This window comes from Aplidium turbinatum, chromosome 14, assembly GCF_918807975.1.
Source record: "Aplidium turbinatum chromosome 14, kaAplTurb1.1, whole genome shotgun sequence".
NCBI classification, from domain to species: domain Eukaryota; kingdom Metazoa; phylum Chordata; class Ascidiacea; order Aplousobranchia; family Polyclinidae; genus Aplidium; species Aplidium turbinatum.
Genome location: NC_137485.1, coordinates 12,271,541 through 12,296,722, shown reverse-complemented (window position 1 = coordinate 12,296,722; position 25,182 = coordinate 12,271,541). Strand labels below are relative to the sequence as shown.

General features: G+C 38.1%; 2 protein-coding genes and 1 pseudogene across 4 annotated transcripts; all 3 read right to left on the bottom strand.

The window, feature by feature from the left end:
* Positions 1–4,538: 4,538 nt before the first annotated feature.
* On the bottom strand, positions 4,539–8,971 carry LOC145783320 (uncharacterized; annotated as a pseudogene). Its single transcript, XR_014290920.1, has 13 exons — positions 8,722–8,971; positions 8,256–8,388; positions 8,018–8,163; positions 7,721–7,941; positions 7,496–7,599; positions 7,247–7,342; positions 6,867–7,162; positions 6,553–6,726; positions 6,331–6,440; positions 6,142–6,250; positions 5,802–5,984; positions 5,382–5,431; positions 4,539–5,064 (listed from the first exon to the last, which is right to left on the bottom strand). The product of XR_014290920.1 is annotated as an uncharacterized LOC145783320 (transcript).
* On the bottom strand, positions 8,416–10,320 carry LOC145783321 (uncharacterized). 2 transcript variants are annotated; one of them, XM_082595166.1, is made up of 5 exons: positions 9,689–10,320; positions 9,483–9,603; positions 9,257–9,371; positions 9,072–9,153; positions 8,416–8,837 (listed from the first exon to the last, which is right to left on the bottom strand). In XM_082595166.1, exons 1-5 carry the CDS (start codon positions 9,883–9,885, stop codon positions 8,672–8,674), a joined length of 681 nt encoding a protein of 226 aa, XP_082451292.1. In that variant the 5' UTR covers positions 9,886–10,320; the 3' UTR covers positions 8,416–8,671. The 2 variants fall into 2 exon arrangements, with proteins under 2 accessions (XP_082451292.1, XP_082451294.1); XM_082595168.1 differs by having other exon boundaries at positions 8,650–8,837; positions 9,072–9,149.
* Positions 10,321–18,954: 8,634 nt separating this feature from the next.
* On the bottom strand, positions 18,955–24,470 carry LOC145783212 (phosphatidylinositol transfer protein alpha isoform-like). Its single transcript, XM_082595015.1, has one exon. The coding sequence runs from the start codon at positions 24,446–24,448 to the stop codon at positions 23,594–23,596; it is 855 nt and encodes a 284-aa protein (XP_082451141.1). The 5' UTR covers positions 24,449–24,470; the 3' UTR covers positions 18,955–23,593.
* Between the last annotated feature and the right edge of the window lie 712 nt (positions 24,471–25,182).

The following is a 25,182-nucleotide window of genomic DNA, read 5'->3' as shown; positions in this document are numbered from 1 at the left end:
TCTACTAAACATTCAAACAATAAAAGTTAATTTCTAGCCTTCAACAACAATTCTCATTTATCGGCGAAAAAGTCAATATAAAATAAATGGCCTTCTCGCAATACGTGCCTAGACATTGAAAAGCAATCTGTGAAAGAAAAATGTGCTCAAAAATTAAACACGTTTTATCGTTGTTTGGTCACCAGAAATTTTTTAGGTTAATCCATAAACATTTAAGCTTGACTTATCAGTGAACACCTAGTGTCTGAGTAAGCTAGAGAGACTTTGTGAGCTCAAAGGCGTTGGCTACTTAACGCTGTTTGTAACAACCCTTGGCGATAAAATCGGCATCAACAAATACCAAATATATAACATTGGCAGCTAGCAAGAGAAAAAAGCTGCTCGATCTTTGTCTTGTTCAAATGTTCATCGTCATTTGAGATTGTTATCTGCAGTTCAGAAGAAAACAAAAATTTCGGTTTTCGAAGTTTAAACAAACTGCTTATCTTTTTGTAAGCTGGGCGACTCACCGCTTTCAAAATACAACGTAGTTTCGTAAAACTGATTCACTGAATCACTGCTCGTGCTTAGTTTAACAACTTTCAATCCCAATTAAACAGTTCTAATCCAACTGTGAGTTTTAACAGAACTATTAAAGCATAAACCATTGAATGAAGTTATCGAGTTTAATTGACTGGTCGCGAGAGGTTGTCATTTTTCTTACCTTTTCATGACATGCATTGCCAATGTAGGACGGTAGTGTCTATCTACTACCGAGCAAGTTAATTTTATGCAAGGAAGCAATGTGGCGAAGAAAATGCTATCACTGCATTATTAAAGCATCTTTGTCTAAATTTACAGTATGATTATTGCATGTTCGTTCTTGGAAGCAGATATTGACTACTGCAAGCTACACTAGCATGTTTACTCGACTGTTAGATCACCCACTTCTTTGATGTTCAAAACACGATGAAACATCCACGCTGCTGTGCAATTCACCAAAAAAAAAAAAACAACACTAAAGCCGCAATTATAGCCTGCTGATTTACGCCAACATCAATCCAACAGAAAATTTTAATAAACCTCTATGCACATGTGATTGCACCAACACATCCAAGGCTCAACCTTTTCAAAGCAGAGTCAATTGCTTTTCACTGAGCTACACAGCATCCGTCAATTTGTATGGCTTCCTGCTGTCATCGCATGCAACGTATTGGAAATGCCTCTTGCAATTGCAGGGCAGCAGTTTTTATCTAAGTTACGTCATACATTGTTATTTTGTTGATGCATACGTTGTTATTTTGTTGGTGCATTACTCACTGAAGGAACTAGCGAGTAGCGATGACTGGAAAAGATAAGTTATCTTTGGTTATGACGGAGGCCGTTTCTTTGAGCGTTTATTTTGAATATTTATTTTACACCTTCATCTTAGAATTTCTTAAAGTATTGCAACAGTGCCAAAAGCTTGCAGCTACTACAGTAGTAACTCATGTCGATCACGAGCAGGCTTTAGGCCTAACGTTCCTAGTTTGCTTACCCTTTTCTGGATTTCTGCTATTTTGTAGCAAGTATTAGTTTTCGCTTCAAAGGTCGGAACTCGGAAATAAAAAAATACAACCGAAAAACTTAAATCTAGAGCAGGGGTCACCAACCTTTTTTGCAAGCGGGCCACTTTGGCACTCAGGAGAGCTGTGGCGGGCCGCACTAATAAAATGTTAAGTAGGTTGACTCTTATGCCAAAAACATAGGCGCCGACTCCGGGGGGGGCGGAGGGGCGGCGCCCCCCCGTGAATTTAGCTCGGGGTGGCTGCCCCCCCGGCAAATTATTTAAAAAAAATCCTAAATCAAATGTTTCCAAGTTCAGATTTGCGTTAGTTTGACCTTCATTGCGGATCGAACTCAATTAAAAGATCTACTTGTTGCAACAAGAGCGCTGATCCTAAGATGACAAAAGAAACAGAAGTACGGTAGCTGATAAACGCCAGCATGGTGCCGTTGAAGCATAGTAACAATGTTTGAAAAACGTTTTTCTTGATTTCTTTCGCTTTGTTTTTTCTTGGGAGTGTCAATAACGAGGTGCAGTTTGCTGTTTGGTCAGTTTAGTATCTACGCGTATTAAGAGCTAAAGTTCAAAGTGACTAGCATATAATTCGAAGTAGCCCACAGGCCTCGAAATTCGTTTTTGTTGACGGCGGACAAACGTGTCCGGTCTGAGCAGCTATCTCGGCGGACAAATCAAGTCTCACGGCGGACACACCAGTTTTAGCCGTCGATCGTCATGCTTAATCACTTTATCTTGATAATAATTCTTCGCACGGTTTTAGAAGGCTTTTTAAAAAATCAGTAAAGTCACTCTGAAAGGCTTTCATCAGACCAACGACTTGCGCTTGAAGAGTCAAAGCGCGTGTAGCTGGTCAATACGTCACATAACTGATGAACTTCCACTGAACGAGGTCGTGTGGCTTATTACGTCACAATGCTCTGGGCAGGAGTCGGAAAATTTCTACACCAACGCTACTATTTTCTGCTGTGCAAAGTTTCACAGGCTTTTTTCTTTAAGTTTATTTTTGCGTGTCATGTGAGCGAAAATGAATTTTCCTTGGGTCTTTTCTTTTTTACTGTAATACCAAAACTTAACAAATTTTGCTGCATCTTGCTGTAATAGCCTACTCGTATAATCTAATTTAGTAACCAAACTTGCCGTATCATTATTACTCGGAGATCAAAGCCAGACATTGTGACGTACAACTTGAATTAAATTGCGCGTGATTAGTGTAGAAGTACCTGTACTCCTATCGATTCTTAGCGAAGAATTCACCTTTGTTACGCTGATTCAATGTCATCAATCGTTGAAGCAACGTAAAAATCAAAAGTTTTTCTCCTTGAATGGAAGCTAAGGGACACAGTATTCACATTTTCTAGATGCGCGCTAGAATGCGCTGGAAAATATATTATCGCAACAATTGTTCGTGCTATGCAATGACGATTTGTATCGCTAGTTCGTTCCTGTGTTATTTCTCGGCGGACAAAATAATATGACCGATCTAGATGGTACTTCCCGCGGACATCACATGCTGTGACGGCGGACAAGTTCGCCATGAATTTCGAGGCCTGAGCCTACATTATAAAGCTTGGCGATATACAATGGCAGATAGACGCAGACAAACATCAATGCTGACATCAGCATTTTGAATGTAAGCAATCAGTCGGCTAGAAAATTTGCCCCCCCGGCAATTTTCAAAACCCGGCGGCTATGGCCAAAAAAGAAGCATTTCGTACCCAGTAGCCAGCGTTACCGTTACGTGTTGTTAATATTTATCTTATTATACCGCTGTAACAAAATTAGTCAAACAGCGCTACTGCCAGGCCAAGCTCTTTTAACAACACATTTGACTTTTTCAGCAATGCCTAATAAACGAGGCCACTTGCTTTGCGCACTTATAGCATAGATATCTTACATATAGATATGCAACTCAGCAATCGTGGAATTATCGTCACGCTCGAATGACTTTATGGAAACTATCAACAATCCAGGTTGTCAGCTTGGCAAGCGTATCTATGGTAGGCTATTATTGTACGGTTTGGGCTTGGCGAGGCTAGTGGAGGCTTTTGAGCTCCTTTGCAATATTTTGTTTGGCATATATTTCAAGTTTTCACAGAATAGCCTACTATAAAAAATCAAGACAATAATCTTTCTTCACGTAGGCTATGCAACTTCTGTTTCATGATCGTTGGAAAGCTATCATTTAAGCTTATCTCCAGTGACTCATTACAGCTTGTTGTAGGTAGTTTATAAACCTGATATAGTGGGGCGCCGGAACTATTTTAATCTCCCCCTGGGGGGAGGGGGAGATTATGAAGAAAGGGCACTTTTGTTGCTGAAAGGCCAATTTCTTTTAAAGTTTTAGGATGAGATATAGCGACAATGCTGGGCAACTCGTTCGTTTTCCTGCTATTAGCCATGAAAGTCGAAATGTGAGACAGATGAATGATTGAAATAGCTTGAAATAAAAAATGGTCAGAAATAAAAAACAACTGAACTGAACAAGAAGAAACAAAAGATAAATTTCACATTCATAGCATCACAATCTGCTGCAAACTATAAAATGTGTCCACAGGATAATTTGTGTAGGCCTACTGTATAGGCCCTATAATTAGGCTAAAAGCGAATAGCAGAAGTTGTTAGCCTATATTGCAAAATGTGCAGTAGCTTACATGACCTTAAAAGGGCACCATTGCCCCCATCCAAAGAAAATTTGAGGGCAGAGGGCATTCGCCCCCCTGCTTCCGGCGCCCCTGCTGAGACAGCTTCATTAGCATCACGTAGGCTATCCAACTGCCAAACCAAGACAATTTTAATGTTTGGTACGCACCGTAACTAGGCTATCCAATAGCTATAGCACAGCTTTCGGTAGCCTGCAGTAACTTTCAACCGGGTAAAGACATTTGCTTGAAACAGCTACTGTGCAGCCAAAACATGTCTTCAACCAAAAATCTTCTTTCCGTAGATGAAGACTTTTGAAGTTCATAATTTGCTAGCTTTCAATAAATCATTTGCAATTTTTATTTTGTTTATTAGAAAGTTTTAAGATTCGATTTGTAAGTTTTACGCAAATAGATTTCGCCAAACATTAGTGGTCAAAATGTGGCAAGAATGGGAAATGCTGTCATTAGAAGAAGTGGAAACCTGTTTCGCTGAAGTTCAGTATCATACCATGTTATGCAAGTCATGTAACGCTACATTTGCTACAGTGCAAGAACTGAGGCAACATCACACTGCTGAGCATAAAGTAAGAAGAATACAAAAGGTGGCTACGGATGAAGACGCTAAAACACTGACGACGAGTTCGTCAGTGTTTCACTGAAGCTAAAACAGTGAAGACGCAGTTCCCGATGTGCCACATTTTTGGTGACACAATGTAGTTGTTTCATTTTTGGAGTTCAGTGCTGTTTTGAATGTTCTTCGCTTTTCTTCTTTTTAAAGGTTCATTGCAAACCTCAGTCCACGCGTTCTTCTTGCCGAAAGTGGTGTTTCCACCGTGAATTTGCTTTACCGATTTTCGATGAGATAAAACAGTGATATTACTAGTTGGTTTGGTTTGGTTTTGAATCTTTATCCTCGGACTGACAAAGCCTTGATAGGTTATTCCTGGTACTTGTTCGCATACTTGTAGAGGCACTTGACGCAGGGCCGGTTACCGAGATTGGCAGAGTGAAGTTTTCCGATTGTTGAAGTCTTGTTGCCGAGAAATTATTCCATTCACTAGGTGCCGCTGAATGGAGAGCAGTCCTGAAATGCGTTGCTCAAACGCACACCCCGAGAGTCGAACCAGCGCCGTGTGATCTTGAGCCCGGCGCGTAACCACTGAGCTATCGGGGCGTTGGTTACTTGATATGGTTACTTGGTTACTTGATTGATGTCGGGATTACTGCATCGTCGGTTTGATGCTCTCTGTGAATAAAACAAAAGTCATGTGTCGTATCAATTTGTAAAGTGCCGAATGTTTCCATACAAAATTGTTTTGGTTGGTTTTTGAATCTTTATCCTCGGACTGACAAAGCCTTGATAGGTTATTGCTGGTAGTTTCGCATACTTGTAGAGGCTATTGACGCAGGGCCGGTTACCAAGATTGGCAGAGTGAAATTTTCCGATTGTTGAAGTCTTGTTGCCGGGGAACTATTCCATTCACTAGGTGCCGCTGAATAGAGAGCAGTCCTGAAATGCGTTGTTCAAGCGCACACTCAGTGAGACGAACCAACGAAGCGTGGTCTTGAGCCGGGCGCGTAACCACTGAGCTAACGGGGCAGACAAAATTGCTTACCAGATTACCAAACGTTGCCTCCAGCACGTCTTGAGTAAGGATGCCCATGGAAACATATTCATATCCACGATTAAGCAAGCGCTTGCACAATGCAACCATGTTCAGGGTAGTAAAGATTAACCCTTCCAAAGTTGATTTTGCAAGCACTCGCTTCTCCTCACCAGGATGAGCGGATACTTCATTCTAAACAAAAAAACAAGTTTAGTTACTCAACGATAGCATACTTTCAAAAATGCGGTTCCTGTACTGTCGCTATTCTCTACTGAACTGTCCATACTGAACTGAACTATTCTCTACTGAACTGTCCATACTTGTCCAAAATTAAGTTTCGGCATTTTACCTTCCATTCCAACAGATACTGGAGGAAATCACCCTCCAACCACTTCAAACGTTCATCGTCACATGAACGAATGGGATTTATGGCCCGGCAAGTCACAGTTTCAAACCACCTATAAACATTGCACATGAAATGAACGTGAAGCCACTTTCTTGATATGCACGATATCGACACAAGCAAAACACGACATACTTGCTAAAAAGAAATACAAAGTTCGCTGTTCATTGTGAACCTTGGACATCCTGCATCAACGCGTTTCCAACTGCCCAACTCAATGTTTCCCGAGCGTAAGATACTTTCATCTGAAATCAAGCATAGCAGTGGGCAACAAATTTTCAAAGGAGAGACTTTCATTTCAAAATTCAAAACACTTTTTAAATTGACCTATTGCAGATGAAATGAAACAAAACTTACTTTGCTGAAAGACGTCAATTGCATATGGCAGTCAGAAAGACGTGTTTTCCGTAAAACTGTCAAACTTTCGATTTTATACAAGTCTTGTATGTGTGTCCATAGCAAGTCATGGCCTGCTTTGTGGAAGTACTTGGTTCCATTAGGCTTAGAACTGTACAAACCATTCCGAACACACTGAAAATTATGCAACACAGCCCTTCAATTAAACGTATATTTCAACACACTTTTAGTTTATCATCCCCTTACAAAAAGTGTAGTGCAGGAAATGTAAGTTTTGTAAAAATACAATATCATTACTTGCCACAAAAAGTTACCTTCAGTAAATGACTGGTGTCCAAACACATATATATTGTCTGGTCCAATCGACAAGGATTGGGGCAAGTGAAGCTACATGTAATGTTTAACGGCTTGCCATGGAGAATTTCAAAAAACTTTCTATTTGTAGACGCTCCATCTGCCACAACTGCATTTATGTGAACGCCTTCATTTTCGCAGGTGATAACAGCATCCAAGAACATGGAAGTCAGCTTATGAGGTGGTGTGGAATTTGCCGTTGGCCACCATGCCAACGGAATAGAAATTTCCTTTTTGAACGAACGCAGGTAGAACACTGCAAGCCAAAAAAGCTATGTTTAGTTTCCTCACATTCTGTATTCAATCCAGAAATTGTCAAGAAAGTTCTCCAATAACTCACTGCAAATGTGTGTAGCCAGTTTTTCCTCGCATTTCCTGTCACCGTAATCCACCAACCCAACAAATCCACCATTTTTCATCACCAAGTTTTCTCTGACTGGAAAACAGCAAATATGATATGTACTGGCAAAAACAAACATTGAGAAGTCGTTAAAACAACTATCAACAACGTACTGCTTGCAGACAATTTATTATTGTATTGCATTAAAAGTACCGTACATAGAATAAGCATATCATCATACGGTAGTACCTTTCATTTCATCCAATGTAATGTATGCTTCAACAGGACTTGATAACTTGCGCATTGCATCAAGAGCTACAGGGTTTATTCCTGGATTAGACACCAGAGAGTTCCTTCAAACACAACACATTGGTACAATATGTATGTGGATATGTAGACATTTAATGTTCACTTACGATTGAATGATGTGTATGATAATTGCTAGACCGCAAACATAACTCAAAGGAAACTAACTTGTAAAGATAAAGGGTTTTCGAAGAAGGAAGTGTGAGTACAGCTGAAGTCCGTATGTGCTCATATGCCGCAGGCGACCTTGCGTAGAGCTCCAAGGCCCATCGTACAACATCAGGATGGTACCGGCGCCCATTGCTGCATTTGCTGGCATTTGCACACTGTTCTTCGAAGAACATTCGTTGCCATTCATTCATCCCGTCTTCTTCTTGTCTATACAGTTCCTGCAAAACAAAAGATTACAGCAAAACACGTTTCACACAAAACAAAGTTTCACACAAAAAGGCAATGAGTATTTACCACAACATCATTATGAAAATCTTCTTGAACTTCTACAAGCTCTTGCTTCGAAGAAATGGTTTCCTTAGAGAACTCCCTGTTACGTTTTGTTCTTGCATCGTAGCAACTGCACTGGCGGCAAACACCACCAATGCTACTGCAAAGAACTGAAGCAAAAATAAATTAAAAGATAAATAATTTTGTTGTTGACGCATTGAGCAACACTGCAAATAGTGCATATAATAATCTAAACACTTACCTATGCAACTACATTTTGGAGATCGGTTTATACACACCACCTCCATATGATCACCTGATTTGCAAATAATGGGGAGTAGTGTTTTTTGTTGTAGCTACAACTCCTTTGCATAGTTCATGTCTTTCCAAATCACCTTTTAGAAGAAAACAATTAAGAGTACAGTAGGCTTGTAATGCTTGTTTGCCAAGTTAATGTTGAAGTAGTAGTATAAAGTTCATAGCGCTTTTTACAACACAGTTAATGAAATAATAAGTCATGATGAAATAATATTTTTCGTAAAATATTGCAAAACCACATTGTGTTCCTATCAGAGTAAACATGACTGTTGCTTAAGAACATATCTGGCTTCGCAGCCAAAGCTGTATCAATTTGAGATGCACACATGCTACCCATCATTGACAGAAATAATTGCTAAATCAAGCAGGTGGAATTTTTTTGTAACCAGTGCTTGTGAGTAACCACTTACTAAGATATTCAAATAATGTGGAGTGACATAAATCTGTGTTCAACTGAGACAAATCTGAACATCTCCAACCACTGTATGCCACATACATTGTCTCCAGATTTTCATTAATTGACACACTGCAGAAAAATATGCTTAAGTAACCAAGCAGTTAGGTTTCATATGGAAGTTGATTGGATCAAACCATAATTAACCACCCAAGTCTTTGTAATGATAATAACAACAGTATTTTTTACAGCACCATGTCCACAATGCAAAATATGCTCCCAGTAAAATAGAATGTATCAAGCAAGCTTTGACTTTGTGAAAGTCTTTAGCTTTCACCATACCACAAAAATGTATGACATTGATACCTGATGCTAGGTTCTGCTTTCTCTTCTGATTTATTACAAAGAAAAAGCAATGAATTTTCTTTTCTATGTAGAACCCATCTATCTGAAATAAAGTATATATATGTATACAATTTAGAATATCCCACATACGGTACCATATAGCTTCAATTCATAAACAATTGCAAGTAAGCTTGGTATGGCACTACCTTTCATTTGAGGTGACAGTTTTGAATAAGAAGTTTCCAGATTGTGTAAAGTTAAATGTCGAACACGTCTTGCAGGTAAAGCCTTGCGTTTGACTGGGGACTTTCGTTGCAGCACCTATATCCATACATAAGCAAATTAGATTTTATATGTAATGCATCATTGCATTTTTTATCAAAACTAAGTATAGAAGCATAAAATGAACAGTAATCACAGACTGTAGCCTACCTTTATACTTCTGCACTTCACCGGCAAAAATTTGGTAGGAAGAGCTCCAGAAATAAGTTTTGCTGATGAGTTTGATCGATTTATGTCCCTCTCTTCAAAGTGCTTTTCACATATTAATGCCCTGTTAGCACACAGCAAGTTAAAATACCTAGATAAAAATTCTTGAACTACAACATTAAGATACAGCTCACAACTTTGTGGCTCACGTTTCTTTATGAAGAAGTTCTTTGATTCTATCACCCTTGCTTGCATCACGTATGGACAAAATAAACTTTGTCAAATCGGATCGATGCTTTCTTTCTTCTGCAGTCCTGCCAAGATCTGGACGTCTTATAGAAAACAGTGAACGTTTGTGTGCACTTGAATATTCATAAGTACATCCAGGAATGCAGCAATTTGGCATAGCCTATTTAATATTTATATTGAAATACAGCAACCGAGCTACTGCAAAAAGGTAAACTTCTCAAGTGGTTGTAACTTAGACGAGCCTATTGGAAACCTTAAGCCGATGCCGTAACGATAACGAACTCTGCGCTAGTTTACTAGTCCATGCTACGATTTGATGCTATCCCTTGATTTTGATGCAGCTGCCAGAAAGTTAGTCTGTTGTGACTGTGATTTGTTTTCAATTGCCAGAATCTCCATAAAGCAGTCCATGCGGAACGAGAATGTGACGTCATCACAAACAAACCATACGTCAACTTGAAAACGAAGAAAGTTTTATTTAAACAAAAAACAAAAAAATACATTAAAAATAAAGTTGTTTTGCTGTGCCAAGTTTGAAGTAAATGCATACAGCCATAGCTACGCTGTTAGCCTTCAAACGTTGTTACGCACCACTGAGTTGCCTGAGTTGCATATCTATATGTAAGATATCTATGCTTATAGCGAGGCGAGCCGTTTCATCAGAATATTCATCGCCAAGCAAGAGTGGTGTTGTCACTTCGCTTCACAAAAGATGTCTTGCAATTAACAGTTTCAGTAAACAAGGAAATGTTTGACACATCGCAATACACGCAACAATAGTGATCTGCAATTTGCAAACATATCAGCGAAAAGTAGGCTCCAATAACAAGGAGAAAGAAACCCAGTCACCATGAAACAAATGCTTGTGGATATCACCGAAAAAACGTTTCTTTCGTAACTTATGAACAGTGTTTCCTCTAAAAAAGCAATCAGTTGGTTTTCATTCTTTTTGTGAGAGTCTATAAAACAATCTTTCTTTGATCATTAGACAACTGTCGATTGCGGTGCTTATCACTATCAGCATGGCAAGAATTGTTGATTAACAACATTTTGCAGTATTAAGCTAAATATTTTCATAATACAACCAGAAAAAGTCTTTAAATTTATATATGATATTTTGCCAATTTACTATAAATTGAGTTGGCACACCGACCTTCTTTGCCAACAAAAACTTGCACAAAGGGAACACTGCTCGTGAAACACAATAACGGTGAAACGAACAGCAGTGTTTATATGACATTTACAAACTTAAAATAAGCAACCCTATGCTCACAGACAATTTTGTCGAGATTTTTGTTGCAGAATGTTTTTGCAAAAAACATCAATGTTTACATTGAAATTTTTGACAGATATTCTCAAAATACAATGCAAATGTTTGTCCGTCAACCTTGATCGGAGTTTCGATTTCGAAATCTTCATTCGTGAAAATGTTTGCTTGCAATCTACAATCTGACTGGTCGGTCGGTGGAATCGTATGCAAAGCGAAAGTATGCTCCTCGGAAAGTACTTTTTGCCTTCATGCTCTTTAAGTCCTCAAGAAAAGTAGACTATTTTTGGTTGTAGGCCTACTTGTAGGATAATACCTTCCGCGGACCGCACATAACAGTGTGGCGGGCCGCATGCCGCCAGTTGGTGACCCCTGATCTAGAGTGATTACTACTGTCAGGTAGCCTACTCTCCACACAGCAAGCATGTGCGCTTCGATAAGCAAAGCTGTGCAAATAAAATGTGCATACCGTGATCAATGATCATACCTTGTTTAAGTTTTAAGTCTATGCTAGTCAACACACCTCTCAAAAACAATCAAAAGATTTCCATAGTCGTAAACTCTTAATATTTAGTCGAAATAAAAACATCAGCAATATCTCAAGCACGTGGCCTATAGAGCTCCACACAAAGTAAAAATTACATGACAGTTTAAAACTCTTTTTATGATTTCAAAGAAAATGTCTAATACTGTAAAGTGAGGCATTACAAAATACTAGCCTAATTGCAGACAGAGGCCAGCTGTCCAGTTGTTTCAAGTTTGAGGAGCTCTTCATTTATTCTTATTATTATTTCTGAATATTTAGGACGTAGTTTAGTTAAAAACCGACCGCTCTTTTAGTTAAAACTGACGTTGTGCTAATATTTCATTATAGTTATCACTAGCCTATACAAAGTAGGCTAAACTGCAAAATTAATTATGTTAATATTTGTGAATTAAAGCATTCAGCCATGATTCAGCCGAGAAAACAAATTACAATAAAACAATCGCATTGAGCTACTTTTCTCAAAAGAATCTAACAATATCAGCGGATCCAGGGGTCGACTAAGGCAATTGCTCATCCTGAAACTTATGAGAGTAACTTTATTTATCGTTATTCTTTGTCGAGTGCTGGGACAGCACAATTGAGAAGCGGACTCCGCCAGTAGCCTTAGTTAGGGGGGTGCGATTTCATAAAACACAATGATTTATATAAGTTTGCCTTAATCCAACCTTGCAAATATATCATAAATGGTGTTACTTTTCTGTGTTTTAGTTAGGAAATCGCCCCCTTCTTGGATCCACCACTGCAACGCATTGCAAATTTTAAGGTAAGCTACAGTAAATCATACTCTTGCTGTTTTCCTATTTTTAGCTGTCGCTCTATCATTTAATGTACACAGTTCAGTTTTTGCCTAGGTAAAAACAAAAACTTAGTTTTATTAGCACATAATTTTATTAGTATCTTTCCTTTTTAGTTTATAGCGAGAGCAGTAGCCCTACCTGTTTAGCGTAGGCTTGCTGAAAGTATTGAGTAGCGCAATGAGCGCATGTCTGCTGGTCCGACATTACTCTATTGGCAAAGTGATCAGTGCTGTCAAATCATAATAATTTCGATGATAAATTAACGAAAACTAACAAAATTGTCTAGATATTGCTAAAATTCTCGATGATCAAAATATTGTCTCATAGCAGTGTCTCAATTTGCTGCTAGTTAAAGCTGCGATGTTCCCTCTAGCGTCGAATAATTTTTCGATTCAAAACTAAGTGGCTTGAAAACAAAAGTTCAAGTAAATAAAAACGCTTGTAGCCTGTTTAATAAATGGCTATAAAGTGCACTTGTTTCATTGAAATAGCAGTCATAAAGCCATTGGCATTCTTAGATGAAATATATTTTTTTAAGTAGGCTATAGTCTAATAGCTCAAGTGACCGTGTTACTGTAAGTTTATAAACATTCAAAGTTTCATACACAAGACAGCCGATAATGTTAATATGATACTAACATTATCGGCATAGACTACCTATCTTTTCACAGAGCCATAAAATCTTCAGTAAGTTATTTTTTTCTCCACAGCTTCATTGCTAAACAGTCTTGTAAATAAAAAAAAAATGGTACAATCAAGGCCGATGAGAGGACAACTTGGGCTCGGTACCAATGAGTTCCTCAGTTCTAAACCAAGACAATCTTTAAAAATTTTCCGACTCCTCAGTTTATAACTGGCAAACTCCAACCTTGACTACATGCACAGCTGAACGTTGAACTCAGAAAATGAAGTAAGCAACACAGAAGTTGTACAAATACAATAGCCTACATCTGATCAGTGCCGGTCTTTGGGGTGTGCAAACCGTGCGATCGCACAGGGCCTGCAAATTAGGGGGCCTGCAATTTACTCAGAAAATGCAGTAATTTCGTCATTTCCAATGAAAAAATTTAACAAAAGAATTAGCAACAAGAAAACATAAAGACTCAACGGGTGCAACCTATTTTGTCCCCTGAACATTTCGTACCCTGAAAAGATCGAGAAAAAAACAACAGAGCCGAAGTCACTGATCCGAATTGCCGCTAACATTTCAAATTTTTCTCGATCTTTTCAGGGGATAAAATAGGTCGAAGTTTGATTTTGTTACTCCGATTTCAGGGTACGAAATCGAGGTACGAATTTTTCAGTAATAGAGGCATAGCTTTATTTCTGAAAAGTGCTGAAAAAAGCATGATCTTTCAACCCTTTTGCTATGCCACCGGACAGCACCATTTTACATTAATATTCATACCCACATTTTTGTTGAACGTGCTCTCAGAATGCTCCAAATTCAAAGTAATTTTTCAAAATTTTTTGGGGGGACCCCAGACCCCCCGAAACTGGGTGTCGCCTTCGGCGGTCACGTCGTCAAGCTTCGCCCGCCGACCGTCAAACCACCCCCCCTTCCCTTTCAAAATACCTAGCTACGCTACTGAATTGGATCATTATCATTGGGGCCCGCAAAGCATATTCCGCACAGGGCCCGAAATACCCTAAGACCGGCACTGATCTGATATAGCCTAGTCATCGAAGCTAACACTGCCTTTGTCTGCCCAGGAAATAAATATATCATATCCACAAGCGAGGCAAGTCAATAAGTTCGTTTTTTTCTGTTGGAAAAAATATAAGCAAGAAAATTAAAAATGCAAAAATAGAGGAAATTTGAGCATTTTAAAGTGCCCTCGGAAGACAATTCATTTTTCTTAAAAACGGGGGACACATCCTCCTAAAAGAGAACATATGGTAGTCCTGCGCGAAACAACGTTGACCAGCAGGCTATCCCGGTTCGATACGCTAAATTTCAGTCATCATTGTTCGGTAGGCACTTTAAGATAGGACAGTTTTCCATGCGAACCAGCTACCACCATTGCGCCGCGGCGCATTGGTTAAGAAAGGTAGGACAATTTTCCTTATAAACTCAATTGATTACAGTCATTAAGATCCTTCTTGCACTCAGTTCAGTTGCAGAAGAAAAAAGAACATTAGCAGAGGGTGGGAATCGAACCCACGCAATCGAAGTGACAAGGAAAACTGTCCTATGTCAAAGTTCCTATCTCATTGTTCACCATTATTCAAGAAAATAGTAGTGTCCCATTGGTCCCTGAGCTTGCAATTTTTCTTTGTGTGTATTTAGTAGCCTATGCTCAGCAAGAGTTATGATACGACGACGTTGTTTTGAGTGGGTTAATAACTCTCGTATCAAACGACTAGGGATAAACTTTAACATATGGTGTTGACATGACATCCTCAAATAAAACTCTATCAAAACTCTCATACTAATCAGTTCTCCACTAAACTGGTCGTCTTTATGTTGATGAAGAAACCTACAAGGTCTCAAATTTATAAGCAAAAAATGATTTCAGGCATAGGCTAATAGGCTAATTGAACCTTACAGCAAAAATTGCTTTTTTGTTTTAGTGCGAAATAACGCGTTGGTGATTGTTTTAAAGAAGGACTGCCAGAATTGCTAAACTTCAGCTTTATCGTGATCCTCTTCTCAGCCTACTTCGGCTTGTGGGCATTGTGAAAACATAAGTAGGGTGTGCGTGACGTAAACTATAGTTTGATTTCCGCAACAGGTAAATATTAAACCATAATTTTTTTGGTCATACAAGTATAAAAACATTATTATTACTAGCAGGGCCGTGTAAGCACCATTTCGGCTCCCTCCCCCAAAATCCACTAGTGGGTCCTTATGTGTAGCGATCGCTTCTTAAAACAAGACCAAATAGCATTTAGGGCCTCAAAGTCTTTCAATGTGGAGAAATTTACACTGGAGGTTTTAGCATTGAGTAGCCTAGCCTAAACAACTCTAATTGGTTAGCCTTATAGGTGGATCTAGAAAAAAGTTGAGGAAGGACAAGTGTTTTAACAAAGCAAAATTTATAACATAGGCCTAAATGAACCATGCAAAACTTAATGTTTGAAAAAGTAAAATTCAAAGGGGGTGTGGGAGGCTTGCCCCCATAATCTTGCTTTGGACACTTTTCAGAAGCAATGTTTTTTTTATCAAGATGCACATTTTATACAAAGACCAAATTCATCTAATTAAAATTGGATTGGGTAGAAGTTTTGGTTGAAAAACGTAGTTAGCCGACTATTTCAAAAAAAAAATGATCCACGGCTACAGAAGGATTTCAATGATTTAATTCTTGAAAGTTTGTATAGCCTATAGTTAACCTCTCAGCAGGCTAGAACTTTGAAATTTCTCTGAGGAGCCTTCGCCGATAGCATTTTCACTTTATAACTTATCTCAATTAACAGTGAAATTTATCAATTTAATGGTTCAACTAGGCTATTTGAGTGAACAGTGCTTACTTTTGAATATTGCATCACTTTCATAGTTTTTTGGGACAAAAAAGCTTTTCATTTTCTTTATCTCCATCTATGCATGTCCAATACATAGGGGTAGCCAGGGGGGCGAAAGGGGCCATGCCCCCCCCCAATTTTCAAAGTTTGGATTTCGAAGTTGAACCCTTTGTTGAAAATATAATTTGTATAAATTTATATCGTTTTTCAAGACATCTGGCTATTAACACCCCCCGCAGGACTTGTTTTAGACACACAGAAAGACACCAATAAATTTTGAAAATCGTAAATTGCGCAAAGCAGGGGTTCCCAACCTTTTTTTCTGTTCGTACCCCTTTCTCAGGTCTGAGCATTCTTCGTACCCCCAAAAAAACTCTCATTGAATTTTTCAGGTATAGGCTATATTGCTATATTTAATTGCTTTTATAGCTCAATTAAACGTTAAACCGATATTTCACACTAAAATACAAAAATTACCAAAATAAATTAAATGTCAGTTATTTTGATTGTCACTTCTCAGTTAGATATTTGTTGTTGCTTCATTGATAAAATTCGCTCAAACGATGGTTCGATTTTACTCAAGGCAACAAGTAAATCACCTTCCAGTGGCAGACGATTTCTGTACTTATTTTTAATGAAAACATCATGGTCGAAAAGCCACTTTCACAGCAATAAGTTGTTGAGAAGAGAATGAACACTGTCATGGATTCCATAGCAATAGCCTACTTGGGAAAGCTTTATAGCGGCATGCCAAAAATCTTCTAACTTCGATTTGTCAAATAGCAGTTTCAATTTTGGCAGCTTTTCATTTCGATGATGTCTCCTTTAAATTATCCTCATCCTACATTTTTGTTAAATCAAAAAGAAATGGATTTATAATTTAATGCTGGAAATAATTCCATTCACCAGTACAAAAAGTAACCATCGAAAGAATCAACCCGTCTTTAAATGGGAAATAATTTCAGTTTTGACATTTTGCAGCAAAGAGTTATTTGCAATTTGATCAAGACAAGGAAAATTAGCAAGGTTTCCATTTTGATTTTCAGCAGCAGCAAGCAAAAACACACATTGATATGAAACAATGAAGCTTCTTAGCCTACTAAATAACAACAATTATTTGTAGACAATTGTTTTTTTTAAAGCAAAGACGATAATGGCATAACATCGTTTACAATTCCAAAATGAAACTGTACTGTGAAACCTGTTTGAAAAGCTGTTCTGTGGGTCAAGGATCTTCGTACCCCTTGATAATTAATCTCGTACCCCCAAGGGGTACGAGTACCCCCGGTTGGAAACCCCTGGCGCAAAGTTTAAGCGATTTCCGTTTCTTTTAACTAATCTGTGGAAGCAATTTCAGAATTGCTTACTTTGTTGGGTTTTTATGTAGATGAGTTTTTTGTGTTCTCTAATTTTAGCCGCAGTTTTTGCCAGTTTGTGTGTAGGCCTAGTCTAACAGCTACCTTTAATAAGTTAATAGCTGTTTATCTGCTAATAAATTTCATACAAGTATTACCCTGAAAGTGTTTCCAGAAAGCGCTATAATCCATTATTTGAGTGTAATTTTGCAAAAATTGTCCGGGGGTGCATGCCCCCGGATCCCCTACAATAACCCCCACCAGCTTTATTGCTTCCCTTGCTTTACCCACCAAGATACGCCACTGCACATCAGGCGGCGATGTCTTAAATCAAACACTTTGTCGTTCTCCTCAATTCATCAAATATTTGGTCCCCCCCAAACTTTTTTTTTCTGGCTACGCCACTGGTCCTATATCGTTGAGGTGAATAAAATGTGGTTGAGCGAGAGAGAAAATTTTACAAAAACGGAAATATACATATTAAATGTTACCGGTACATGTGAAATTACAAGCCGAAAAACGCTGCACAAACAAATATATGAGTGGGCCACTTATAGGCAGAGGTAGGCCCCTAGTCGGGGGTTTGGAAAGCAGTAAATAAGACCATGCATTATTTATTCTATTGAATATCGAGCTTCTGTAGCTGAATTTTCAAACAGTCAAAATACATTAAACAGACTAAAATGGGTGGGCCCTAATCAACCGTGACCCCCCAGCCTGAGGTTACGGTTAACACGGCCCTGCTTATTACAGCGGCGTCCAGTGTTACAGGTGGATAAATCTAGGCATGGCGTATTCGATGCCATGTTTGGTTAAAGATTCGCGGTGACGTGAATCCCGTGCCGGTGAAATATGGCCGTGGTGACGAAGTAGCTCAAGCAAATTAATGACATCACGTTTTGGTCAATAAAGCAACAGTAATAATCAATAACTATTGAACCATAAAACCAAACTAACCTTAAGCAAATAGACTACAAAAGCGGTTGGCGTTACAAAATTCTACATTGTGTTGGTACTCCAGCCAAGATTTGCTTTTTTTTAAGCAAAAATAGGCTATAAAAACACCAAAACAGTTTTCTTCGCTCGAATGTGTCAAACTAGTCTTGTAATATGGGACTTTAAGAATGTGTGAAGTAGGCTACAGCTGTATCTTTTGTGTAAAATCTACATCCTTATTGGTGTGGGTGAGACGCAGCCTACAAATAAAACCTTTGCTGACAAGCAAAAGTGGACTCTGACAGTTCAGTTGTATTGACATAGCCACGTAACCCAACATTCTGTATCACCGATTTGAACTGTTTCTTTTACACCATGAGCTTTGTATTTGTACTAAGTGTCAGCGCATAGCTGGTACTTGAACAAATATAAAAGAACGCATTCTTAAAATACACAATCATTATTTTATGGCATCTTTGCTGTGACAACTAGTCTAGTCCAACATTTTGCTTTGATACCAGCAGTAGCCTACTACCATGGACTGTTTTAAAGCAGTAAAGCCTAACAAGCTGTTTTAAGCACGTTCAAATATGTAGGCCCTTTAAGTGCATTATTTAGTGGGAATGGAAGTGCATGCACAAAACTGTTAAAATTTCACAGGAGGAACAACCCTGTCTACTCGTCGATGAAATTGTACTACACCAACTACAGAGTAGCACTCAAAATCAAATATTTTAAACTTTTTCATACCTCCGCTTTGAACAATTGTGCAATATCCTGTAAAATCTTATTCGTCAAATAGACATAGCCAAGAGAGAAAATCACTGCTTTGCACTGGCAAGCGTATGGTGGCCTGCATTATTATACGTCGCACAACCACTGGCAAGCGTATGTTTGGCCCTGATCGCCGTGGTTGTGTGACGACGACCTATAATGATTCTGGACAAATCACGTTTGCTTTCCTCGGCCAAACCTGGAGTTACGAGACAGTTACAATGAACAACAAATGTAATTTTGTTTATGAGAAATTGTCCACCCCGATAGCTCAATTGGTTAGCGCGTCACTTCTGGAGCGAAGAAGCTTCAAGATCAAGCGGCGCGGGTTCGACTCTCGGGGTGTGCGCTTGAGCAACACACGCTAAAGACTGCTCTCCATTCAGCGGCATCTAATGGATGGAATAGTTCCCCGGCAACAAGACTTTAACAATCGGAAACTTCACTCTGTCAATCTCGGTGACCGGGCCTGCGTCAGTGATTCAAAGCCACAAGTATGCGAAACTGCCAGGATTAAGCTCTGCAAGAAGCTTTCCCAGTCCAAGGATAAAGATTCAACCAATCAAATGCAGCATTGAACACTCTTCATTATAATCTCAACAAAAATGTCAAGTGAATTCGTGGGACTTCCAGCACCCTGGATTTCTACATCCCTTGGCCAGCAAGCTACTTTCTACTTTACATTAATTCAACGTTTGCAGGCGTACAGGCAACGTAAAATTTAATGCTTTAGCAAATTAGTTCTCATCACTCCGATTCAACATTTGTAGCCATTGACTCAACGTAAAATTTGACTAACAACAAGAATTTGTCAGTTATGAAGACGTGTGATGTTTAGAAAAAATTATAACTCGCGCGATACTTGTTTTTCAATGTAGCCTAACTGTTCTGTAAAAAAAGAGATTGGATAAGGTGAACTAACATCTTCCCTGGGGTCTGGCACACCAAATTTGAAGCTATTTCTAAAATCGACAATACAAATGAAATAGCGTAAGTTAAATGGTTGTATTCTACTGTAATAAAGTAGTAGCAATTCAACTAGGAGAACTACTACAACTATCACATAAAACATGGCTGTGAGCTTGCATCATGGCGACCTTTATACACAGGCCATGGCAACGTGCAGCTTAAAATTTGAATGAAGGCCGATCTGTTAGTAACCAAAATCGCGAGTATAAGTTGATAGTTTGAGTATTAGTTGATAAATAGAGTCTTTGTCTATATTTTGTGAGAGTTTGAGTTACTTTTGTGCTGTTTTTACCATTCAAATAACGGAATAGATTTTAGCACTTGTACTGGAAATCCAAAAAGCGTCTGGCAACACCAGTATTTCTGAAAATATTGTCATTTTGTCAACATAATTTTAGGAGTTTTGCAGTGATTTGGGATTCAGTGATCACACTTTGGCAATTTAAATTGTTTAAATTATCATTTAAAAGGAATATAAAGTGAATTAAGCTTAAACTTCAAAATTGAAAATACATCGGCCTTCAGTCAGTCCTCCAGTTCGTACGTTGTCAAGGCCTGTGTATACAGATCGCCATGGCTTGCACTCACCACAGAAGTCAGAAAGAAGTCACCGGTGAAATCTATCACTCTGAATGCGAAAGAATGCCACCGTTTATGTGAGAGGGATTGAAAGTGTTGAAACCGTTTTTAATTTTTGAAGATAATAATTGAAACCTGGGTTGTTCACAATGTTGATTAGTAAATATCAGATGGTCAAATATTTAAAACGCCAAGATATTGTTCTTACATTGACAGATTTTTATTACTGACCAAGTGGATGTAGGCTTCTTGAAAAGCTTTGTTCAAACAATAAAACCGGTTTCATACAGACCAAACATATGTTGCTGACAAATGTAAGCCAGGGGGGTGAAGAACATAAAAACGTGGTATCACATGACAAATAATTTCTATCAAGAAATACATCAACTGTGAAGTATGAAACACATCCTGCAATGTCCAGCAGTTAAAGGGTATACAGTACACTGTACAAGTGTACAATGTAGCTACATACTTAAAAAAACTTTCTTGCAATAGGCGAACACAAACACGTCGACAGAATGTGTTCGCTTTACAAATTCACGATGCACATTGCACAACACAAAAAAAGATGCCGTTACTTCGGCTCATTCTTAAGATAGAGCTTTAACAAAAACTGGTTTATCAGACGACGCTTATTGGAACGAGAAGAGATGATCCGAAGTTGTTAAAAAGTCAAATTCCACCAAAATCGCAAACAGTACGCAGTAGGCTGCAAAGCAAGCTTCAAAATAAATTGAAATCAATCGATTTCCTGAACCAAAAGCTTGTCGGATTCGTGGTTCTTCACATATCGCTGAGAGTTAACATTTATGAAGTGGATATGATACATATGTGTGAAAATTGATCTTAACAGAACAGGATTTACAGATTTACGTTCACAGTCCGCATCACTAAACTACAGCACATATATATGTGGTCAAATACTAAAAACTAAGACGAAGTTTTTCGTTAGTTTGGCATTGGAACAAATGCAGCATACAGAAAAATAGACACAGCAAACAAATTACTAAAGTTGTATGCATAGAAAATAGATTCCGACAGTTGATGTGGTTGTGTTTGCTTCATTGGCGAGCTAACGTATCCTGGGCTCACATGTGGAGAAATGTGTTTCAAAAAGGGCTCACATTAAAATCAATTCAACATAAAAGAAAACCCAGTGAAAGAAGCGATCAAGTAATTCATAACTTAGCAACAGAAATGTTACATATCAAATTGCTCATATTTTCCATCCAGCCATGCACACAAGGCAATGGCACTAAAACAGAACTTAGTCAAGCAAAAAGATTGAATATGTCAAGTGGTTGGAATGCGACGTTCGGGACACAAAGTTCGTTTTACATTCAGCAATCTGCTGATAATTCTTGTCGACCCTGATATTTCGGGATGTAGACCAGACCTTTTGAAGCAAAATGGAGAGAAAGCAACAATCTACACTCATCAGATGATCAGAACCGTCGGTGCATATTCGTACTTCAAGCAGACCTGGGTGGTTAAATATTAAGCGACACAAATATATATACGCTTGAGCATCAAAATCAGGGGTAACAAACAGATTTGCGTCTCATACTCTTCACAGATGCATGTGAAAAAAGTGCAACTGAAATACCCAAAGCTATCGTCGCTTTTTTGGTAAAACAAAAGCTGAATCTTCAGAATTATTTGTATATATTTTGAATGCAATAAGCTTTCTATAGGTTTTCTTGGACCGAGGTTCGAAATCCTTTATCCCACTTTGACCACATGCAAAACAAGCAATTTACTCGGTTACTAATTAACAAGAACATCGAATTGCACATCTCTTCTTTGATTTCAAGTTTGATCAATGTTATGTTATACTAATGTAGCAGCAAAACTCACCGAAAACACGATTTTAAAAACTTACGGCGTTTCAAATGTTAGTAAAAATAGTACTAAATGTAAAAGTACAACTCTACTCCCTTAGATACCAGGTTTCGTAATCAAACAAAAGCTCTTGGTACGTAGAATAGCATTTATACTATAACTGGCTCTCGTTTACAGTACAACACAGAGATAATAGTCAGACGGATAATAATTTTGATTTCAAATTCGGCACTGCTGTAACCACGAGACGAGACGCATACGTACGACAAACTCCAAACCATGATGAAATGCACAAGAGAATTTTAATCGCTTGTGTGGAATACGAAATAAATAACTATTATGGAAACGAGATCAACGTATTTACAAATTAATAACTTTACAACAATGTAAAGTTAGAAGCGTATTGCCTATATAATTGACATGTAAATGTTCGTTGACGCTTATTACGTCATATGGGCTTACGCAATTCTAATCAGAAGGAAGCAATGGAAGCACTTCCGATGTAAAATGACGTAGGGCGTGTGCTGTGATCATTGCTTTCTATAGGCTTTGTCGGCAATTCAGCAAAGAAACACAATGTTTTGAAATTGGAATTTTAAGCACCTTTCCGGTTGACTTCTTTCACCTCATCTTTAAAGCCGAACAAAGATACGAAAAATGAATGGCGAACAGCCAAATCATCAATTCTCACTATTATTCGTAGTGTAAATGCAATTGCAACAAAATTAGCCTACCGAATGAACAGACTGAATGACGCTTAGTTTAAACCATCGACACTCCTTACTATATATATTACCTATTTGCCAGAACAACTCATCGGAGCAACACATCTGACAAGGAGCGAAATTAATGTGTAAAAATCAGTTTCAAGCTTGCACTTTCAAAAGTTTTCATCTATAAAGCTTTGAAATAAAACAACGATTCTATTCATTCATACTAAAAATCATACCAGTGAGAACACAACTCTACTGGAAAAAGGGTATTATCAATGGGCTTTAACTTTATCTCGTATAAAAATGCAACATAACCCGAGGATAGACTCATATTTTCATGCTAGTTATATATTTACTTTCAATAGCATATGGTGACCAATCACAACAACTATTTCCATAAAAGATAAATCTGTCAACTTATTTCAGAATTATCTTCACCTCAAGTTGAAAATAATCGAATAGTTGATGACAGTTACATTCCTGATAGTATGACATTGTTACAACAAACTAAATGATATATTACACATGAGATCAGTTGGGTAAGCTACAACAAGAATTTTCTGTTATAAGATTGTAGCCCAAGCATAATATAATTTGATAGTTTACTCAAGTCAAATACCATTATTCGTCTTTCACTACCATTCCACGAATATTTCCTTGCTTTCTCATATTGTCGAGGTCTTCCTTGGTTTTATTTTCCAGTTCTCTAATTTGATCCATCGTCATACCATACCAATTGTCCATCCAGCAAAAAACCTGTCGATGAAAAGTAGTGAAGAGACGCCGCTCCTGCTTCATGATCATGCTTTCAACACGGTTTTGAAGACCTAACCACTTGAAACGGCATGACACCAGCTTGTATGCGCACATGTGGGGAACGGGTTCACGTTTGCTTTCATCCATCATGCCTGCACTTTGTTTTTTTGCTTTGAGCTGCTCGATCCACTGAGGTCCAAGCAGTCCTCTACCACATTTGGATGACTTGAAAATGGCCGGATCAAATTCCTTTTTGTAATCATCTCTAGTGATAGAATCATTGGCAATATCTATTCTTATTATTTCTGTGTTTTTCCAGTCCTTCGGTGACACATTATGAACATTTTCCTCGTCCCCAAAATCTGGTTTATGCATACTTTGAATGCATATTTCAAATCCATCTTTCATGTACTTTGGGTTAGTTATCACTGTTTTGCAATACGGGTAAGCGTTCCATGCCTCTTCATAAATGTCAAGACTCCCTTTGGGGGCTAGAACTCGAATATATGAAGGAACTCGAGATTGCAGGTGATATATTTTTTTAGTGTACTGACCCTCCACACCATCCTTCATATAAGGTGTGTTTTCCAAAACTTCAATTCCTTCACCACCACCAGTTTCGTTTTTGCTTGCTTCAGCTACAGACCATAATTGTGCCACTTGGTATTCTTCAACTGTAATTGGTAAAACAATACGAAACTCTTTTCTCAGCATAGCCATATTAGCAAATGTATTATCCAATTTTAAACCTGCATTAAAACATGATTTATATATACATTTCATTGTGATTAAAAGCACAAATACGTTTGTGACATCAGCATAAGCATAATCTAGAAAATGAGCAATTTAGATTAAAGGCTTAAACTTATAATAAACATTTAATATCAAAAGCAATATCTCAAATGCATTAAAAAACTGCAAATTCAATAAAGCCTATCATGTTGAGAAGAGTAAGTCAAGTGAAACCAAAACATAAAAGCTGTTGACAAAAGCACTAAAAAATCAATTCTATTAGAAACAAGCGCTTGTCTCATGCAAATATTTTTAAACTCCTCATCCTATTGTGCAATGTATGATACATGTCGTTTCTTACTTCAACCCAGTAGTGCTTGATTATAGATTTAGTTCAATTATTGGGTCCACGTTTTTTAGGTGCAAGCAGGTAGGTGCCTGCCATTACAGGTGGACACACTGTGGCGCCCGGTCATTTAGGTGCTATTCGGTGTGTCAAATTCCACTCATAATCATCTATCAGAAATGATTGATTATATACGACAGTTTTCTTCGCTGTGTTGCAAAGTGAATTTCTGTTCGACATTTATCATTGTGCAGAGCATATCAGTGTACTATGGCCTCCTTTCTCGTTGTATAAAGTATGTTTAAAGTGTGGTAATTTTTGTTTAAAGTACATACAGTAAAAAACTGCCATCCACATTTAAATTTTGGTAGAGAGT

Excerpts from the sequence above, each read along its gene's own strand:
- LOC145783321 (XM_082595166.1), bottom strand. The coding sequence starts at position 9,885 with ATGCCAAATTGCTGCATTCCTGGATGTACTTATGAATATTCAAGTGCA. Across the intron at positions 9,372-9,482 it reads TGAAGTGCAGAAGTATAAAG|GTGCTGCAACGAAAGTCCCC; the intron begins GTAGGCTACAGT and ends GTATGGATATAG. Across the intron at positions 8,838-9,071 it reads AAAGCAGAACCTAGCATCAG|TGTGTCAATTAATGAAAATC; the intron begins GTATCAATGTCA and ends ATTTTTCTGCAG.
- LOC145783212 (XM_082595015.1), bottom strand. The coding sequence starts at position 24,448 with ATGGCTATGCTGAGAAAAGAGTTTCGTATTGTTTTACCAATTACAGTT.